General features: G+C 45.7%; 1 protein-coding gene across 1 annotated transcript in view; it reads right to left on the reverse strand.

Annotated features, from left to right (window-relative positions):
- Nucleotides 1-12,645: 12,645 nt before the first annotated feature.
- LOC126531978 (uncharacterized) overlaps nt 12,646-20,502 on the reverse strand; it is a 34,731-nt gene continuing 26,874 nt past the window's right edge. Inside the window, exon 7 of the mRNA XM_055070797.1 lies at nt 12,646-13,734. Coding sequence (XP_054926772.1) covers nt 13,528-13,734 — 207 coding nt within the window. The 3' untranslated portion in view covers nt 12,646-13,527. The remainder of the gene's footprint in view (nt 13,735-20,502) is intronic.

Here is a 20,502-nt window from a genome sequence, read left to right on the forward strand (position 1 = left end):
ACACGTTGGGAAATAATTAAATTCTCCAGAAAGCACCTTTCATTGGCAAAGGTCATAGCCGCAGATCGCGTCGTTGTTGGGCAGATAGTCATAGTGAATGAACTTTCTGAGAAATTAGTTTTATCACTACGGTAATGGAAAGGTAAACTGTGTATAATGGTCACGTTTTACAATATGAGCAGGTCATTGTTGAAGCAGTTGACGAGAGCGTTGAAACCGATGCCAACAGTATAGTTTCCACAGTGTTACAAAAACTCAGAACTTCTTGGGCCTGAGCTTCAATGCAGCAACTAAGAGTAATACCTACACCACGTTAATTTCTCATTAGTCATTCGGACGTTGTATATGGCTTAGCTTAGCATTCCATTTCTAGTTGAAGCTTCACACGTCGCTCTGGTTGTTGAAGAGTAGTTAAGGTAGCTGAGTTCCCACGACAAAACAGAAAATGAGGGAGTTTCCACTTCAAATGTATTTTATTTTGTTCATGCTACTTCATCAAGACCAGTTCTGTTTGAATTGCACTCGCCACTTTAACATCCGCTTGCAAGGAAATATAGTCGGTTTCTCCGCAAATCACGACGCGCTATTTACTACTTAGGTTACCACTTGAGGCAATCTTTAGAGGACCGAAATGAGAATTGTACTAAAACAAAGGCGGCTAAGATAGGCGTTTTACGGCGTGCAACAGAACGGGAAGCGTGAATAGTGGCAAGTGTGAACAGAACACTTGCACTGGTGGCTTCACTCGCGTGTTGAGTAGCTCATTGAACATACTGATACGTTTTGAACTTCATTATAAACAATCTAACAAAGACATGGACAAAGAGCGTCATGCCACAACGGCTCTGCTTTTTGTTCACTCAGTTTGATTTGACACCTACCTTTTCATTGCATAGGGCACAATGTGTACGAGACTCCCGAAAACAATGATATATCCGGCTTTGGCCAGAATTACATATAAAGAGTTGCCGCTGATAGCACGGCAACTTGGCGTAAATGAGGGCATATCTACTTCAGCACATTGCAGCGGGTGCTGATGCCACCAGAGCTTCACATAGCTCAGTGAATCAAAGATATTCGGAAAGCAAGCAAGTGAAATAACCGAATCTCGGCTTACCAACCGACAGCGCATACAAAGTTAGGACACCGTCCATGATGGTGTCGACGAAAGAATTGCGGTTATTCCGTTGAAGCGTTGCGTCGGCATCTTTCATAGTATGTCGAGTGACCTATATAGTCACTCTGTGGTGGGATGACAATCATATTATTTATTACCGTTTTAGGGAATATTCACTGTATTCATTGTAACAAATATTGCGGTGCTGCTTTCTTGTCCACGTTAGGTTAGAGCTTTCCCTAACTACTACCTTTAATATTGTGCCTTTTAGAGCTACTCGGCTGTTGTCGAGTTTAGGTGTAAAAAATGGCTGTGGCTTAGCTAAGGTTAAGCCCAGGATGCGAAGCATACTAGCCTTTGTTTTAGTTGCTGAACCACTGTTTAGCCTGGTGAACTGCTGTTTCTTGGCTATATTTGGTTCGGCTAGACGAAGAAACAACTCATGCGTTACTCTGCTTCGCCTTCAAGAGTGGAACGCGACAGCGTTCCCGTCGACCCGCCAAGGGGTGTAAGACAATGGGCTACGGCGCAGCGACTACGCGCCCCGCATTGGACGCGGTGAGCGTCGAGCAACGCAGCGCTCGGCGCGGCAACGAAATGTGCGCCTGAGCAAGCGACGCACGCCTGAGCCTTAGAAACAGCTCGTTTCTAAGGCAACACCACATTCACTAGAGGCGCTTTTGTACCGCTTTGAAGCATCGTACTCGTGGCTCAGTGGTAGCGTCTCCGTCTCACACTCCGGAGACCCTGGTTCGATTCCCACCCAGCCCATCTTGCAAGAGTTGAGCCAAAGCCACCTAGAAACAAGCGCAGCTGCTTATATACCGCCGCGACGCCGCGAGCGACGGCGCGAGTTGGAGCCCCGTTTCTCCTCTGTCGTGATGTCACGGTGTCACGTGGTCAGCCTTGAAGGCGAGTTGGAGTCCCGTCTCTCCTCTGTCGTGACGTCACAGTGTCACGTGGTATGGCATGGGGTCACTAAAGGTCATTGAAGGCGACACCGCCGCGCCTGAGGAGCTGGGTTGAGCTCTAGTAATATGCTTCGCATAATATGATGTTGTGGTGTGTGTGCGTTGGGCGGGGTTAGGAAGGGGAGGCTTTCACACTATGTTACCGCACAACGACGGATGCTTCTGTCCGTAACTCAAGACGGGGGCCGACCGCTAGGATGGAGAGGCACCCACTTTGGAATAAAAGTTGCATAAACAGGGATAGTGTGCCTCAGAATGGCCGGCCAACGTTTCGAGGTGGACTTACTGAAACGTTCGCAAGCATTTCTGCGGCACTTTATCAATATTAATGTATCTTCTGTCCATAACTGTGTTTCTGTGTGCGTATGAAACATTTATTTCCCTTTATAACACGAAGAGGACAGTCTTTAGCTGCACATGCGTCGGTTGACCATCTAAAGTGCTGAAAATGCACGCACAGTACGTTACAGACAGGCTGCGTGTGCAGAAGCAAGAAAAAACATCACGAGAAGAACCCGCGAGCTAATGACAGAACGCATCGGATAAACTGCGAAGAATTTCACAGGAGTAAACGCTCACTTGGTAGGTCACCATATGCTGCCTGCGTTCCAGTGGCCGCGCCTTCGTCCCCTAAAATCAAAGACAACCACCACCAATGAAGTGAAATTCCGTAACTCATAGTTTTGCACGACACCGGTACCAGCTTAGAACGAGAGAAAGCTAAGCTAGTTGGTAAGGATTCATAATGCAAAGAAGGGGTAAGGCGTGCAGACATGCACACAAGTGCACAACACGAACGCCTCTTGTGTCCGTGTCTGCACGCCTTACCCTTTCTTTCCATTATGGAACCGGTAACAGTTTCAAATCAAAATAATTAGGTGGTGCTTAGGCACATTTCTAGTCATCTTTCTAATCTTTCTTGAAAACCTAGAGTTCATTCCCACAAAACCCCGCATATATTTTTATGCGCTGGGTACAATAATACAAAATGTTGATTTATTCGCGGGAAACAACGCCAAGCCCATAGTAACGTTTTTGATATGCAGGAGCGAGGTTTCAAGTATGATAAATCCAGTGCTAATTAGGCTTTAGCGCAAGTATTTCTTTTCTTTTTTTACTAATGCGCGTTCCATGGCCAAAGATAAAGGTTAACAAGACGTTTTCATTTATCCTTCTGTGGAATGGCGTTTCGGCTTCGTGGGGTTAACATGCTGCACCGTGTTACATGATTTTTCAGATAAAGTTCTGAGACAAAGCTATATTCTTCGACAAGTGGCAGGGCTGGAGCAGCTAGTCACCCCGTCCAATCTCAAAGTGTATGCTTAACGGCCGTGTCTTGCCCGAATTCTTTTGTCGAAGTACCCAATTTACGGGGCATGCGCAATGTCACTATTGTGTCACGTAAAATCAGAAGTCACCGTGGTCTGTCAAACAATAAGAATACGTTAGTTCCGGAATTCACTATTGTTAACAATATATAAAATGAATTCTGAGTCAATTTGCACTTTAAGTATACTATATTCAAAAGAAAAAATCAGGACTGTGTTTTGCATTAATTATTTACATTTTTTTTCATCTTCTTGTCGTCACTGGGTAACATAAAGCTGCGCCCATGCTATCTCCGGGATCAGGCACCGAGCACATAGATCACAAGAAATAAACAGAGTATAAAACATTTCTTACAAAGTACAGTTTCAATAGCTGAAGATATAGGCGCATAAGATTAAGCAAAGTAAAATGTTCCCTAACGCCATGCAAATTAAAAGCGCCGCTTAGCCCAACCATGCATACCTACTCCTTCAAATTTTTCAAGGGTCTGCTTGATAAACACTACCGCTGAAGACATATGACTTATATAGTCCCATTTGACAGAAAAGGTTATGTCTGTCGCCATAGCAAGTGGATGTTGCGAGTTGTATCAGTGAATAGGCCAACAACCGCATAGACCCGTGGAAGGCCCGCACTTATATAATTTTCACGAGGTGTGGCTCTTACAAGGGACCGAGTCATTTCGTCGAAATGGGGCCAAAATGTTTAGCTCTATTGCCAGACCAAAATTCCGTAGTTGTGCGCTAACATCTTGAAAGGTCTCGGTACAATTCCTCGAAATGGTAACGAAAAATGATGAATTGCTTATACCAATAGCGTTTGTACAGTGGGGTGCCTTTGCCTAGAGTGGAATATCCTTACCGACACTTCTACGCACATAAATAAGTGTAATTTAAAACAGAAATCCTGACAAAGGTAAAAATATGTCTAATTGTTGCGTTGGAAAGTAAGAGAGCGTGATTACATATAACCTAAAGAATCTCGAGAAACAAGTGCGGAAATGCTCATCCCGTGGGAAGCGCCAATACCAAATCAACTTATAATCAGCAGAATTTCTTTGCAGGACACAGAAAGCTGCTTTTCTTAGAATGATCTGCTTTATCCCAAGGGGCCGTCGTATTCAGTCATGACAATTTGCCCCTTCCTCCCCTTAACCGGCACTTTGCAGCTAAAACACCTAATCATCGTGTTATTGCATCCTGCTATCCCGCCATCCCACTTTTTACATGTAGCGTGAAGGTCACATGACACCGACATCGCGCATTCAGTGATATCGATCGGGCAGTGCTTCGCCAACACATTTCACCACAAATTGGCAGTGACAATATTGAGCAACTTGAAAAAAAGTCTCTCTCCCACCTAACTTTTTTACCTTACTTTAAAGGCAAAATCGGGGACCGCCTTGACGAACACCTTGCCGCACAGCTCTAAACTTGTAAGAAATCTCATGGCAGCTGCGACAAATAACAATACCACCCACGAACGTTCCCTCCGCCATCACCCCCAATGTTTTCTTAGATATAGCGGTCATGCTAGGAACGTTTACGCGCGCGAATTCTAACTTCGCGAGCACAACATAAATACAACTCACGTATTATTTCAAGCGCTATAGATTCATTTAGCCGATAGGACTTAAGCGCCGGAGTTGGCACTTCTTCTAGCCATGCAAACAGAAATTGAGCGAATGAACGCAATATTGGATAGGCGACGGCTCTTAGGCTTAAGAGTGTTTCACAATGCGATTTCGCTTGCGATTTCGCAGGTGCGGCAAATGCAGCATCGGTCCCTTCGCTTGTGCAATTTTTCGATGCTCGATTCTCTCTAAGCTCGCACATGTGGCTTGGACAAGGAACGAATAACACTGCGGATCGTCATACACGTGACTGTGGCCTTCCTGCTCCCTTTTTGTTTTGATAGAGTAACGAGTTCAAACACGAAAAACGTTTTCTGAATATACTTTCTAGCTTGTTTTACTTTGTTCTCACCGAAGCGGGCAGAAAAAGTATACTCCAAGAATGATTCAGTCTTTCACTAGGTGCTTGTAAATTTGAGAATGGGTGCCGCCGCCATCGGTACATGTGTGACGGCAATGCGAAGTTCGCAACTGCTGAAAACACAGCTGCGAAAAAAAGCAGTGCAACACCGAAGCAAGTGAAGCATCCATTGTTTTCATTTTTTTGTCTCGCATGTGGGAGGACCGCAGTAGAATGCACAACCGGTTTAGCAGCCAGAATTCCACGATTTCTTGGCGAAGGCACGCAGATATTTCAGGGAAGCGCAATGGGTGGTCCTCCGGGAGTGCCCGAATGCCGCATCCACTCGTACATAGCCATTGTACAAAAAGTGTGCGAAAACCTGCGCAAAGCATGCACATGTTGCTCACCAAAGTAGCCGCGGCCGAAGTCCATCTCAACGTCGTACTGGTAAGAGGTACTAAGGGCTGCCGCGACGACGTGTAATAACGCGGTTCGGGTCAAGGGCAGAGATTCTTCGTCTTCTTCTTCTTGTTCTTTGCAGATGCATGCACATTATCGAGCTTGACAATGGTGATGGTGATGATGATGATTCCTTCTTTAATAGCACAAACTCAACGTGAGATTATACCAAGAACGCGGAGGTAATATGATTAAAAAAATTTTTTCAATTGCAAATTGTTTATGCTTTTTTTGCTTGAAACAGTTTCTTTTTCAGTCCTTTCCAACACCCCAAAGCCACTCGCGTGGCTCCTGCAGTGCAAGGTAAACAACATTTTTCGCGGCGGTATGTGCAGAACAGTTTTCTCCAAAAGAGAAGAATACATCCGTAAGTCCTGTTCATGTTTGCTTGTAAGTTGTGGGTGAACAAAAAGCTCGCATCAGTTAGCTCACCGTCGTTTTAATAAAGCGAATAGCTGTCTCTTGCAACCGTTCTTTTGCGTATCGACTGCGGTGGCCGAGTATCTTGGTGCAGCGAAAAGCAGAGCGCGAGTGCTGCCGGTCGCAGAAGCTGACCAGTGTCATGTGAACGTGATACCATAGAGTCGCACCATGTGTCGCCACCTTCCACTCTCTAACCCTGTTCACATTCTTCTATCACCTTTGTTCCTACTTACCTCTCCCTAGCAACATTGAGAATTGCTCCCGTTAGGGCTGCTCTTCTTCACCTCAACTTCAGCCCCTCCCCCTGCCCCAGATCACTCGTTGATTGGTCAGCGACGCGCTCGCTGAGGCGTCGGCATCACGCCTGTCTAATGGCGTCGCTTCCGGAAAAACGGGCGCTACGCATTATTTAATACGTCACCAACTAGCACTCAATGAATTTTTATCTAATTATCTAAGGGTGCATGTTGACGTTTACCAATTGTACATGGTCTGTTTGCAAAAGCATATCCACTTGGGATGAATTCTGAAAACGGCACCGGTTTCGAGATATTCGCCGTGAGCTAACTGATCTTCTTCTAAATTCTGCAACAAACCGCCATTTTATGCATTTAAGGATAAGAAAATTGACGAGCCATTCCACTCTGTGACGGTGGATGACCAGCGAAGCTGTTTAGCGCACGACACAGAGGTGACCCAGAATAATGAACAAAGGTGCGAAAATATCTTTTGTCCTAAACTGTGGTCATCGTGCCTATAAAGGTACGCACACACATTCACGCATCACCTCTGTTATTAAATATGTCCGTCACGTAAGACAAACAGTGGCTCATACCCCCTTAAGCAATGGCTCATACCTCCGTAAACGTGGCTGCGCCATTACGATGAGAGAAGTTAAATTCTGCCCTGGAATGACGAGTGGCAACAGTCAGCTGTGGAAGACGATGACGACAAACACATGAGCAGTGGCACTAGCGCGTTTTCGCCGAGATGATTTTACCAGTTTTGCAGCGAATATGTATATTGTCACGTCGTAGTGACGTATAAGGAACCCAGTAGCAATACATGGCAATACTGTGAAAGACGAAACTAACTTTTATTGGGCGAACCTGTGCCCACAAAAGAAGCTACACTTAATGAAGGGCGACGACGGCGAACAATGGTTGGCGATCGTCAAAATCTGATCAGCGGGTCAAGCGCGTCGGATTGTACACATCAGTCGTCGAATGTTCCAGACTAATCGCTGGGACCCGCGTGTCTTCCACAAAGTTGTACACCATTCGCGTCACGCGATGAAATCAGATAACACAAGGTTCCGTAAAAACAGACAGAGGATAGAACCATCGATAAGTTTCGAGGAACTTTCGATACATGCAGGTGCGTCCTGTGCTGTGCGATAACACTTGTTAGGTAGAGAAACGTGGTCGCCCGGCAGAGATATGAAAGCACACGTGTCAATATGGCTAGGGTTCCAGGCATTTTTGTGCACGGTCAACAAAAACTATCATCATCAATTGTTCATACCCCCGTGAGCAATGGCTCATACGTCCGTAAGCAAGGAACAAGTGCAATGACTCAGGGTCCCGCAAGGTTCATGGCTATTCACATTGTGTGAATTAGCTGCCATGACACTACCCCTCTTGTCGTTGCCGGTGATTTCACTGCGGATGTGTCGGTGCCCAAAAGGGAGCGGTTTACGCATTCCGTGTTGCAGAGATATCCCCTGCAATTCCACATCGATCCGGCCCAGCGGACCACCCAGCGGCGTACGTGCATCGATTTGAAATTATCAAAGACTGTGATTGCATTTGCGAGGTAAATGATGAGCGCCGATCAAGACAAAAAATAAGCGTGCTCGCCCTTCGTGACGATTACCACCCATGAAGACAATATATGAGTTCTTACCTTTGTGCAAAATTATGTGTCACCTCCGTGTCGTGTGCTTAACAGCTCCGCTTGTCAACCACTTTCACAGAGAGGGATGTCTCATGATTTTTTTAACAGTGATTTTTGAAAAAGTTGCAGAAGAAAATAAACTTTATTAAAAGTATGGTCCGGCAGTTTTAGTAGTGGTGGCCTCGGGTGGTGGCTCGAAGTCCTTGTACTCGGGCTGCACCTTCGGCTTGCCGGATGGGCCAGATCTGGCCTTCCAGCTCCGAACTTTTGAGAACCGCCTCCCAGCGCCGACGAAGTCGACGAGGAAGGTACCCGGTGGCCCTAGTGTTTTAACTAAATACGTGACTGTGACACGGTTTTACCATCAGGCAGGCATCCCCTGCTTGCCAAAGCGGACTGCATCCTAGCAGGTATAATGCGTCTGACAACACTGGCGCAGAGGAGCGCCGGTAGTCAGGTAGCACCCAGCGAAACGTTTAACATCAGATTGACGGCTGCTGCTCGTTCCGCACAGACCAGTTTACACGCGCCACTGCTCAGCAGGAACGCAGGCGTGCTTGAAGTGAGCGCATGCCCAACGCTCATGCCTGCAGAATGCAGAACGCTGTCTCATCTCCATTACCAAGCCTATTAAGGGGGGGGGGGGGGGGCGTTCACGGCGCGTCCACCTCGCTTTGTCGTCTTCGAAAGCCGGGATTATCTGTTGCTATGAATAGGCTGTGAGAACCAAACCAAAGAATCTGACCCCTTGGTTACCATGTTTCTCGTAAATTGAGCAGCTATGGTCTGGAGTCCGAAAGGCGTGGTGCCTTCAAACAACATCCGACAATTTATTGGCCAGCTGGCGTGCACCCAACATTCACGTACTTGGTGACGCCAGCGGTCAAAAGCCTGCGCCACATCCGCCGCCATTGTCGCGAGTGGCGCTTATTAACACTCGATCCCGTGTGAAATATTTTGCTTCCGCAGAAATGCCCAAGAATGTGGGCGTAGGAAAAGTCGTCGCTAATAGCATCATAGGCGTTACGCTGAGGATGTCGGCTTGGCTCCCACCGGAGGCAGGTTGTCTTTCGTCCATTTTGTGTCCACGTACGTTATTTCTAAGTTATGATTTAAAAAACAAGACAAACATTTTTGAATGTGGTCTCAATGGCTTCCCTATTTGTTGTCTTCACATGGTCGCGACAAAGGAAAATTGCACACCTTGGTTGCCCAACTTTTCCTTGTACATATAGGTAAATGCGACACAGTTGAACCAGCTTCGAGAAATACGGACTCATATGCTATGAAATGCTTAGCTCTTAACGTTAACGGTGTTGCGATGCGTTCTTGCGATGTGCAGGAACATCCGAGATTGAACAGCGATGACACTTCGGTGCAAAAAAAAAAATACTTTATGCACATTTCACGAGTGCAGATCTGGCCAGTGCTCAGCGCGCACAGAGGCTCTGGAAGAAGTGAAGCGCAAGAGCAAGCACTAAAAACGAAGGCACTGCTTTACTGCACCTTATATCGTTGGCCACTGGCACAATATAGCCGCTGTCGCCGATTTTTCTGCGCACCGTCATGTTGTTTGCGGCCATCTGATCTAAAAAGACATTTCAGAATAATTCGCGTAACCTGAACCGATTCCGACCAGTATTTTTCATCTGGAACATTCTGGATACGGTAACACGGAACATGGCTGCGACCGACAAGATTAGCTAGCTGCCTTGTAGAGAACGTACAAGCCACTATAGAGCCAGTGTATACAATATACGAATCCAGCCGGCTTTGGTAATCTATGCTTCGACCACTATTTATCTCTACCCTACTAGCTTTAAAACCCAAGGTGTAGGAAGAGGGTGAATACGTGCCTCTCTCACATCGGGATGGTTGCTTTGTCTTGTTGACAGTCAGCTTCTGGGCTATTGCCACAATAGCAAAAAAAAATGTACTGTGGCAATTCTTGTCATAATAGGTGCAAGTGCGAATAACTATAACAATTGTATCTTCAAGATTATCGATAGTTCCTGTGCAATTCTCACGTGCTACCGAAGAATAGTCGTCCTCTGCGATTTCTCTCGTACAAAACACGTTCTCACAATCAGGCGTCCAATTCTAAAAGCTGTTTATTTCGATATAGTTTTGCCAATGGCCTGCAGCGTTCGTAAATAATATTTCCAACATACTATTTCCTGATATCTTCTCAGCTTAAGCGTAAAAACATTTTATTAATATTAGCCTAGATACCCTTATCAGGCTTAGAACGTTAGTGTCCAGAGCTTTGAATCGCCATAAAGGTTGCCTCCTGATTTCTTCATTAGTTTCCGCATAGCCGGCTTGCTGTCAATCTTATCCATACAGTAAGCTGTTTCACAACCGCTAAAGCCAGATTTAGCATCGTTTGCGTGGTCACATTCCATGTTGTTAGGCAATATGGGATAACTAAGCGATTTCGTCAGCATGCATTTCACCAGAGGCATACATTTGAGAGAGAGAGAATGAAGAGGAAAGGCAGGGAGGTTAACCAGATATGAGTCTCCGGTTTGCTACCCTACACTGGGGATAGGGGATAGGGGTTAGAAAGATGACAAAGAGGAAAACGCAAAAGAAAGGAAATTTATGCCAATGCGTCAATTCAATCCCACAATCCAAGGACTTCATACCCGGTTCCCGCCGTGCGAAAATATGCTCTGCTAAATCTTGTAAGGTAATGAGCTTGTCAGTTTGGCCCATAAAACCTATATTGTACTGCAGGAGAGCGAAACTGTCGTGCTCTGAGCGGATGCCGATTAGGGGGGTGGCGGTTTAAGCGTCGGGTGAGTATAAAGTGGGCTTCCTTACCCAGCCGCGATCTTTCTCAAGCTAATGGTAGCCCCTCGGGGAGGAACTGGCATGATTTATACGCGTTAGCTCTTAATAATATAGGATTTATTGATAGGAAAGACAGAGAGGTCGACCTGAGCTAGTGCGCTCTAGTCTGCTACTCTGCACTGGGGAAGAGGGAAGGGGAGTGAAAGTGTCAGTGTCAGAACATGGGCCGAGGATAGCTTCCTCCGACAGTGGTTGCCTGCCAACGCTCGCTAAGAAACTTTCTAACGTCCTTCGCTCCAGCATATATGCTGGGCAGTCGCACAGTACGTGTTGCAGTGTTTTAGGCGTCTGGCAGTGTTCACAATCAGGGCTGTTCGATTGGCCGATGAGGTGCGCGTAGCGACGGGTGAATGCAACGCCGAGCCGAATCCTGTGTAGCAATGATGTTTTGCTCCGTGTAAGCTTCGGGGGCAAACAGAATTCACCGTCTGCGTCAATGATATGTAGACGTCTGTGAATGTTGTCATAGTGGGCTCTGTAAGCTTTGTAAGGTCCTGCATGAGTGCGTTGATCATGGAGTTGGTGTCAGGTCGCGAGTAGGCAATCCGTACTTCATCAGAGGAAAACAAGGTTGATCTTGCCTCACTGTCAGCAAGTTCATTGCCAAAAACACCACAATGACTAGACACCCTTTGAAAGGTGATCACGTGGCCACTTAACTCGGCACTGTGATGAAGTTCTACGATTTCCAGCACGAGCAGGTAGTATGGTCCTTTCTCTAATAAGCATATAAGCGCCTGTAGCGCTGATTTGACATCGCACAATATCGTCCATTTATGAGGTGTCTACGTTCTCATAAAACGGACAGCCTCCCGTATTCCCACAAGTTCCGCAGCCGTAGATGTCGATTTGTGGTCTAATCGAAATCATCGAGTAATTCCAAGTTGTGGGATGACAAATGCGGCCGTTGTGGCAGATGGCGTGACCGAACCATCGGTATATACTTGTACAGTCCCACATATGGGAAAGCGTGAGCTGTTTCAAGCCAACGGAGGAAGCGTGAGATTTTTTCATAATGCCGGGTATCTGAAGCCTCACTAGTGGTCTTGGCAATGTCCATGGAGGTGTCGCGGGGATGTGGGTGGCCTGCAATCTTGCATGTATAATGCTTACTTGACATGCAACAGCTTTAGAAAAACCACAGTCAAGGTGGGTGCTTGGAAGTGTTGACAGTGGATGGTGTGGGTGTCGTTAGCTCTTAAGTTTTACGTGATTCTTACGTGTTACAACCGCGTATACTGCATAGATATCCTCAAGCAATTAGATTTGTTAGCAGGGATTGAGAAATTTACAAGCCAGTTTGGAATTTTAGGAGTGCAACGGCCGCTAGAGTAGAGCTATCATAAGAATTAACAAATATGTTGGAGTGTTTTAAGGTATACAAAGATAGAGTATTATATTGCATACAAATAATCAGCTAGTATCTTGTAGCTGCATATCAAATACTTATGATCTTTGTATATTGTATTTTTATCATGATGTAACTAGAGTACATATGCCCAACCATGCAATATAAGAAATTAGCCTCGATAGTAATACATTCAATTGCATTGACTCGATATGTGCCACAATTTAACTCCAAGAAGACATTACACAAATAAAGTTGCTCTTCTTGAATTCCAAAAGCTTAACAATATTTAATAGTAATTGCTTTCATTGTATAGTTATCTATATGGACAGCAATTTAAAGCGGCAGCACATTTTATACACGTCATAATAACGAGGAAAGTGCTCAGTATCTTACCTCCGCTATACCATGCGCCATTACTAAATTTTTTTTTTTCATTTATACATACTTCAGCCCGTTAGGGCTATGGCAGGAGTGGGTCGATCACATTTCATACGCCTTCTTTAAAAATAGCTTAAACAAGATATCTCCTTTGAAACCTTCACCATGGCTTACGACGGTAAGGCTTAAAAATGCGTGTAAGTGCTATTCTATAGAGAGGATCCGATTAAGGATTCGCACTGCCTTGTCTGTAACAGCTTTAAAAGACGTCATCAATGTGCAAGGCTTGCGTTGAAGTGAAACATTAAATTTCCGGAGACTGTGTGCCTTCGTTTTGAAAATCACGTCTCTTAATGCTCGTGCAGAACTGAAATCCGAATACTCGGCGGCGTAACGCGGCCGCCCAAAAGTCCATCTTATTCTCAGACCTTTTGACCCGCGAACAACTGACGCACTGAATTCCCGCACAAAACTTTTCCCGCACTCATAATTTACCATTGACCGCCACGTAATGAGCAAGCCGCATCACAATATTGCCTTGCTTGTACACCGTAGACAAACGGATAAAATACAACCATCTCAGTGGCCATAAAACGGGTTATTCTATGAACAGCATGTTCTCATTTGTAAATAAATACGAGTGTTCGACGCGCATGTCAGGGCAGAACATGAACACTCTGAAATAATAAATACAGTGTATCTGTCTTCTGCGAGTATTAAAGAAATCCATAAGCTGGCTGCAAGTGGCCGGCACCTAGAGTTCGCCTCCGGTCACCGCAAGTTATCGCTGTCGCTTTTACAGTTGACGTTGTCGCCAGCGTCCTCGCCACGCATGAAAGCATTCAGCTTGCGGATGAGTTTGAGTCGGGATAAGTGGCCCTTGGCGCCCCACATAGCACAAGAGGATTTGCCTTGGTCGTAGTTGACGTCGTAGGCGGCGAGAGAGAACGAACCGTGCGACGCTCTGGCGTCGCAGACCTGCGGGTGAAACACACGGCGCGGCAAAGGATGTTTGACGGTATAACCAACACACACGGGAGGCAAGGCGCGTGCGGGAAACGAACATCAAGTCGCGTACGCGAGACCTAGCTGTGAGTCTGGGTATCGTTGTGAATATTATTTTCAAGACAAACAGAGTAGTTGTGGGGCGATTACTGGCGACGGCTATGCCTTTTCACTTGGCTAATAATGTAAAATAAAAAAGTATAAATAATGCTAATTCTTGCACAAGGTGATTCATAAGTAAAGCAGAAGAATGTGAAATAGCAATAAGAGTGCAAGACTCTGTCAAAGAGATCTCGTCGTAGTAATATCTGCGATGGTCTCAGGTACAGAAGTTTTCAGACGCAAGAGTACACACATTGGTTGGGCAGTGGACTATATGTTCACCGCAAATGACAGCTTCTTCGAGCAAGCGTGGAAGTGATTTAACCACATTTCAATGCAGTGCCTGGCCTTAATCTCACACTTTGGCAAGTCAGAAAATTTCATGCGAATCGAGTACATGGAGTTGTTCTCCGAAGCGCTGTATGTATGGGATGTGCCTGGGTCCCTCGAAGATTATGCGGTACACGTTTTCGACGCCATGACCGCACGAACATGTCGGAGAGGACATGCGCTTAAGCCTAAATAAAAAGGGCATTCTGCGAGCAGTTCCGAGACGGACACGATGTGTGAGGGTGTCGGTGCGTCGCGGAAGCTGTGGTTTGCCAGATACTCCAAATTCGGGTTAAGTGCAAATCAGATTCTTCTTGTCTATGGACGCTTTTGGCGGAGTAGATTACTCTAGAGGAACGAGATGGCGCCTTCTGTCACTCTGCACACGTTGCCTCAGCGAAAATTTGCGAATGTGAAGCCATATTCGCTTGTGACCTGTTACACTGCGACCAGCTTTGGAAATGCAACTGGCTGATCGCTAACGCACTCTGCTCCATTCTTGGCGCAAAATGTGGAATTGTATATGGAAGAACTGTTCGGTGTTAAGGTGAAATATACTGACTGACATGTTAGGGCATGCAATTAATGTGTGTTACAAATCTCACGGACCGTTGCTGCACAAGGACTGCCTGTGTAGCCTGCCCTTCACAATTCACAGCTTTCCTGGAGGATAGTAAAAATCACTCATCCGCTAGCATGGTATCGCTTACCTCCAGAGCAACGACATCAATTTCGAAACGTAGACAAGAGTGAGTAGTACTCGTTACACACTGACAAAGAGTGTAGTGCCACTTCCTGGCATAATAATTTTTTCGCACGGCATCTGCACGCATCCACACCAACTCACATTTAAACTTACGCCCATTCTGTCACCCACGTACAAAAGTAAACGGGCGCACTCTTGAATCAGTGCGCTGAAGCATGGGTGACACACTACACCAACAGCACATGGTCGTTCGTAGCTGAACATTTTGTGATGGTCAACGGAGTAAGCGAGAAACTAGCGATAATAAGCCTTTGTTATAAGCTATTCCAAATTACAGAACGTCTACGTTCCAACCCTTGAACACGACAAGAACAATTCTGTCGCAACTGAGCACACCCGCGAGTTATTAGGCAGAAAATAAACAGTGAGATAGTGACTCCGCTGAGGAAAGTTACTGAGTCAAAAGCATGACAAGCCGCTGATTCAAAGTGATTGGCACATAAAGGACGAAGAGCAAAAGGTTCTGATTTTGGTCCAATTCAGATCCGGAAAGTTTGAACAGCTTTCTAGTTCCGCTACTACCACAAGCACCGTATACGCTGCTCGCACCGTTTGAACTAGGCGTAATTAGCTCTGAAAGCGCTTACATGTCCTCTGAGTCTGTGGCCAAAGCATTGTGTCGTCCACCCAGTCACTTCTTACGCTACCCGCCGAAAAAGAGGTTTGCTAAGACCCAACGAGGCGTCATGCACTTCCATAGCAAACACAGAGGCAACGGAGGCAGCTGAGGCAAGCAATGGACGCGTCACCACATGATGAAGCCTTGCAGCGCCCACGGCATCACATTGAAAGTGGCATATGGAGATTGCCGTTACGACATTACAGTCTCGGCAAAGCGTAGAAGACAGGGGCTGAATCACTCGAACTGCCTCTAGGGAGCACTATATGCCAACGCTAAATCAGCTTATACTTGTACGTTGTTATTTCAAAATTGTTTTCGTTCAATTTACCGCAAATTAAGTATTGCTAGGTAAAAATGCCGAAACTTTACTTTTTCTTTCTTTACATCTAGTCATAACCCCAGCGCCAGTACGTCAGTGTACCCGCCCTGGTTGCCCAGTGGCTATGGTGTTGGGCTGCTGCGCACGAGGTCGCGGGATCGAATCCCGGCCAGGGTGGGCGCATTTCGATGCGGGCGAAATGCGAAAACACCCGTGTACATAGATTTAGGTGCACGTTAAACCCCAGGTGGTCGAAATTTCCGGAGTACTCCACTACGGCGTGCCTCATTATCAGAAATTCGTTTTGGCACGTAAAACCCCATAATATGAAAGTACGTCAGTGTGACATCACAGATTATGAAGGATGATCTCCTTTTTGGTTTCTTTGGTGTGCCGGCACCATTATTACACGATAAATAAGGACGTCTCAGGCTCGACTTCAACCAGCGCAGGTGTACTTTGACTGTCTCGTCCTGCTGAGAAAATAGGATCGGTAGCTGCATATCCACGTAAAAACGAGCAAACGCAAGTTGGTAAAGCACCACAGAAAGCTAGCATGATAACCAGGCTTTTGTCTGGTTATTTATTGTTTATTGTGTGTTCGAGACAATAACTTTACTGTTACCAGCGTAGACACCAATGATGATGATGTGTTGTGTTTAGTGGCGCAAGGGCCAGGTTTGGCCAAAGAGCGCCATGACAAGTGTTAATGTTGACGATGTATTATGGAAGATGTGATTTAGCTGTAAAGTGGCCTAAAAATAGTCGCTGTAAAGTGCGTAAAATCCATGTGCTATAAAATTATGGCGATGTATAATGACGAGTACTATGAACATTAAAATCCATCGTAGAAGGATGATGCAAATTATAAAACATATAAGATGGTAAAATTACTTGGAGCACTGCTGCCTCGCCAGAGCCTTTGAACCACAAGGGCCTAGAGGCATGTGCTATTCAAAGTAATTATCATAGCGCCATCCTCTGAAGAGAGGAGACGCTACGAACATGTGGGGCTAAAAACATGAAACACAACATCTTTCAGATAACTTAGAACTGCGACGGTGTCAAATAGCGGTTCTGGGCCGAGTAACATTACTGGATGAAGGGGGATCTGCTGCTGGTATGCTATGGGAAAATGTTTCTTTCTTTCATATTCGGCTTTCCGACACTCCAGAAGGACGTGGAGGACGGTGAGCCTCTCCCCGCATCTACCGCAGGTTGGAGGCTCGTTTCCGGTGAGTAAATAGTTGTGTGTGCCAAATGTGTGTCCTATTCTTAGACGACAGAATAGGACATCTGTCCGGCGTGATTTTGTTACGGAAGGCCAGAATCCTAACTGTGGCTTTATCACGTGGAGCTTATTATTTGTTTCCGCGTCCCGTAGGCGTTGCCACTGGTTCCGTAGTTTCCTCCGTAAGAAGGGCTTCAGGTCTGTGACAGGAACTGCAGCGGTGTGATTAGCAGAATGTGATGCAACTGACGTGGCCATCTGGTCCGCCAGAACGTTACCTTCAATGCCCCTATGACCTGGCACCCAGCATATGATGACATGCTGATTACCTATATACGCTTTACACAGAGCAGAATAGAGTTCGTTAATTACCGGATTTTTGTGGTTAGAGAATGCCATCAGGGCCTTCACAACACTAAGGGAATCCGCATATATGACTGCTTTCTGGAGTTTTGATTTTCTGATATGCTTCACAGCCGACAATAGTGCGTAGGCCTCAGCCGTAAAGATACTAGTTTCCTCATGTAGTACATCGGTTTCCGAGAAGGATGGCCCGACGGCTGCGTAGGACACCCCGTTGTGTGACTTCGATGCGTCTGTGTAGAACTCCGTGCAGGAGTGTTTGTGCTGGAGTTCCCGGAAATGCATTTGGATTTCAATGTCTGAAGCGTGTTTCGTAACTTGCATGAAAGATATATCGCATTGTATGAGCTGCCACTCCCAAGGAGGTAGCAGCTTGGCTGGATGCATTAGGCGAAGTTCGAGGAGTGGAACACGCATTTCATGACTAAGCTCCCTCACACGCAGCGAGAAAGGCTGTCTTACGGAAGGACGATTACGAAACAGTGTAGCATATGTCATATCATTAATGGTATTAAAACAGGGATGTTCAGGGTTAGAGTGGACTTTCAAAAAATATGTTTGGCTGATGTATGTTCTCTGGATATGAAGTGACCACTCATTCGATTCTGCATATAAACTTTGTATGGGACTCGTTCTGAAAGCACCAGTGGCCAGCCGGATTCCTAGATGGTGGACTGGGTCCAGCATCTTTAGTGCGCTCGGGGCGGCAGAGTGATAAATCACGGCACCATAGTCTAATCGTGATCGAATGAGGCTTTTATAGAGTTTCAATAAACACTTCCTGTCACTACCCCACGTAGTGTGGAATAGAAGTTTCATTATGTTCATTTTTTTAGACATTTTTCTTTAAGATGTTTAACGTGGGGGACGAAAGTGAGTCTGTAGTCAAGTATGGTACCTAGGAATTTGTGCTCTTTGCTGATAGGTATTCGTTGTCCACACAGTTCTAAGGAAGGATCCGGAACCAGGCCTCTCTTTCTTGTAAAAAGAACACAAGAGCTTTTGTTAGGGTTGATCTTAAATCCATTCTTGTCTGCCCACATTGAGACTTTGTTCAGGCCATGCTGTACCTGTCTCTCGCACACTGCGAGGTTACAGGATTTGAAAGCTATTTGAATGTCGTCCACGTAGACAGAATAAAAGATTGCCGGTGGTAATGAAGCGCGAAGCGTGTTCATCTTCACGATGAAGAGTGTGCAGCTGAGCACGCCTCCTTGGGGTACACCCGTTTCTTGCGTAAAAGGACGCGAAAGTACATTACCGACTTTTACCCGGAATGTACGACTGGACAAATAGCTTTCTATGAGGTTTAGCATATTACCATGGATGCCCATTTCTGACAAGTCTCTTAAGATTCCGTAACGCCACGTCGTATCATACGCCTTCTCCATATCTAGGAATATGGATAACAAAAACTGTTTGTGTACAAATGCGTCCCGAATATTTGCTTCTACACGTACAAGATGGTCAGTTGTGGAGCGCCCTTCTCGGAAGCCGCACTGATAAGGATCAAGCATTTTGCTCTGTTCAAGGAAATGAATGAGTCGCCGGTTTATCATTTTTTCAAACACCTTACAAATGCAACTTGTGAGGGCTATCGGGCGGTAACTTGCCACTGAGGAAGGGTCTTTGCCTTGTTTCAAAACAGGGACCACAATGGCTTCCTTCCACGCGGTTGGAAGGTACCCTGCATTCCAGATGGTGTTGAAAAGTGTGAGTAGTGTAAGTTGCGTGTCATTGTGTAAGTTTTTGAGCATTTCATACATGACTCTATCAGATCCTGGTGCGGAGCTCTTGCATGCGCTCAGGGCAGCTCTTAATCCGGCAATACTAAATGGACGGTTGTAAGGCTCATTCTCTCGACATTTTCTTGTTAATGGCTTACGTTCTTCTATTTGCTTATATTTCAGGAAGGATTGCGAATAATGATTTGAAGTTGATACGCTCTCAAAGTGCTCCCCAAGTGAGTCTGCCTGATCTTGCAGTGTATCGCCCTGTGTATTTACCAGAGGAAGCGAATATGTTTGTCACCCTATAATTCTATTTACCTTGTTCCATACTTTGGCCTCATCTGTATAAGAGTTTATACTCGATAAAAACTTCTCCCAACTTTTTCTTCTAGCCTGTCGGCGGGTTCTCCTGCCTTGGGACTTTACTTTCTTAAAGTTGACAAGATTTTCTGCAGTGGGCGAAGCGCGTAGCAACCCCCACGCTTTGTTCTGATTTCTACGTGCGATTCTGCATTCATCATTCCACCACGGGACATGCCGTTTGCATGCCGAGCCATTTACTTCACGTATGCATTTACATGCGGCATCTATTATGAAGGCTGTGAAGTACTCCACAGCAGCGTCGATTTCTAAAGAAGACATGTCATCCCATGATATACTAGTTAAGTTTCGGAATTCCTCCCAGTCTGCTGTGTCAATCTTCCACCTAGAAGCCTGTGGTGGATATTCATTTTCTTTAAGTGTTCTTAATAGTATGGGGAAGTGGTCGCTTCCGTAGGGATTATTCGTAACTTCCCATTCGAGTTCGGGCAGTATAGACGGGGAAATTATGCTCAGATCTATTGAAGAAAAGGTTCTGTTTGCAAGAGAGTAATATGTAGGTTCTTTCTTATTGAGAAGGCACGCTCCAGAAGAAAAAAGGAACTGTTCAACAAGACGACCTCGCGCGTCTGTACGAGAGTCGCCCCACAGGGAGCTGTGCGCATTGAAATCGCCAAGAACAACATAAGGTTCTGGGAGTTCGTCTATAAATGACTGAAATTCATGTTTGTTTAATTTGTAGTGTGGGGGTATGTAAAGCGAGCAAATGGGGACGAGTTTATTAAGGAGAACAGCTCGAACCGCCACTGCCTCAAGGGCCGTTCGTAGCTGTAAACGTTGACAGGCTACGCTTTTTTGAATTATAATTGCAACACCGCCCGATGATGCGACAGCATCATCGCGATCTTTCCGACAAGTAACATATTGTCGAAGAAAGTTTGTGTATTTTGATTTCAA

Source organism: Dermacentor andersoni, chromosome 5, assembly GCF_023375885.2.
Source record: "Dermacentor andersoni chromosome 5, qqDerAnde1_hic_scaffold, whole genome shotgun sequence".
Taxonomy (NCBI): domain Eukaryota; kingdom Metazoa; phylum Arthropoda; class Arachnida; order Ixodida; family Ixodidae; genus Dermacentor; species Dermacentor andersoni.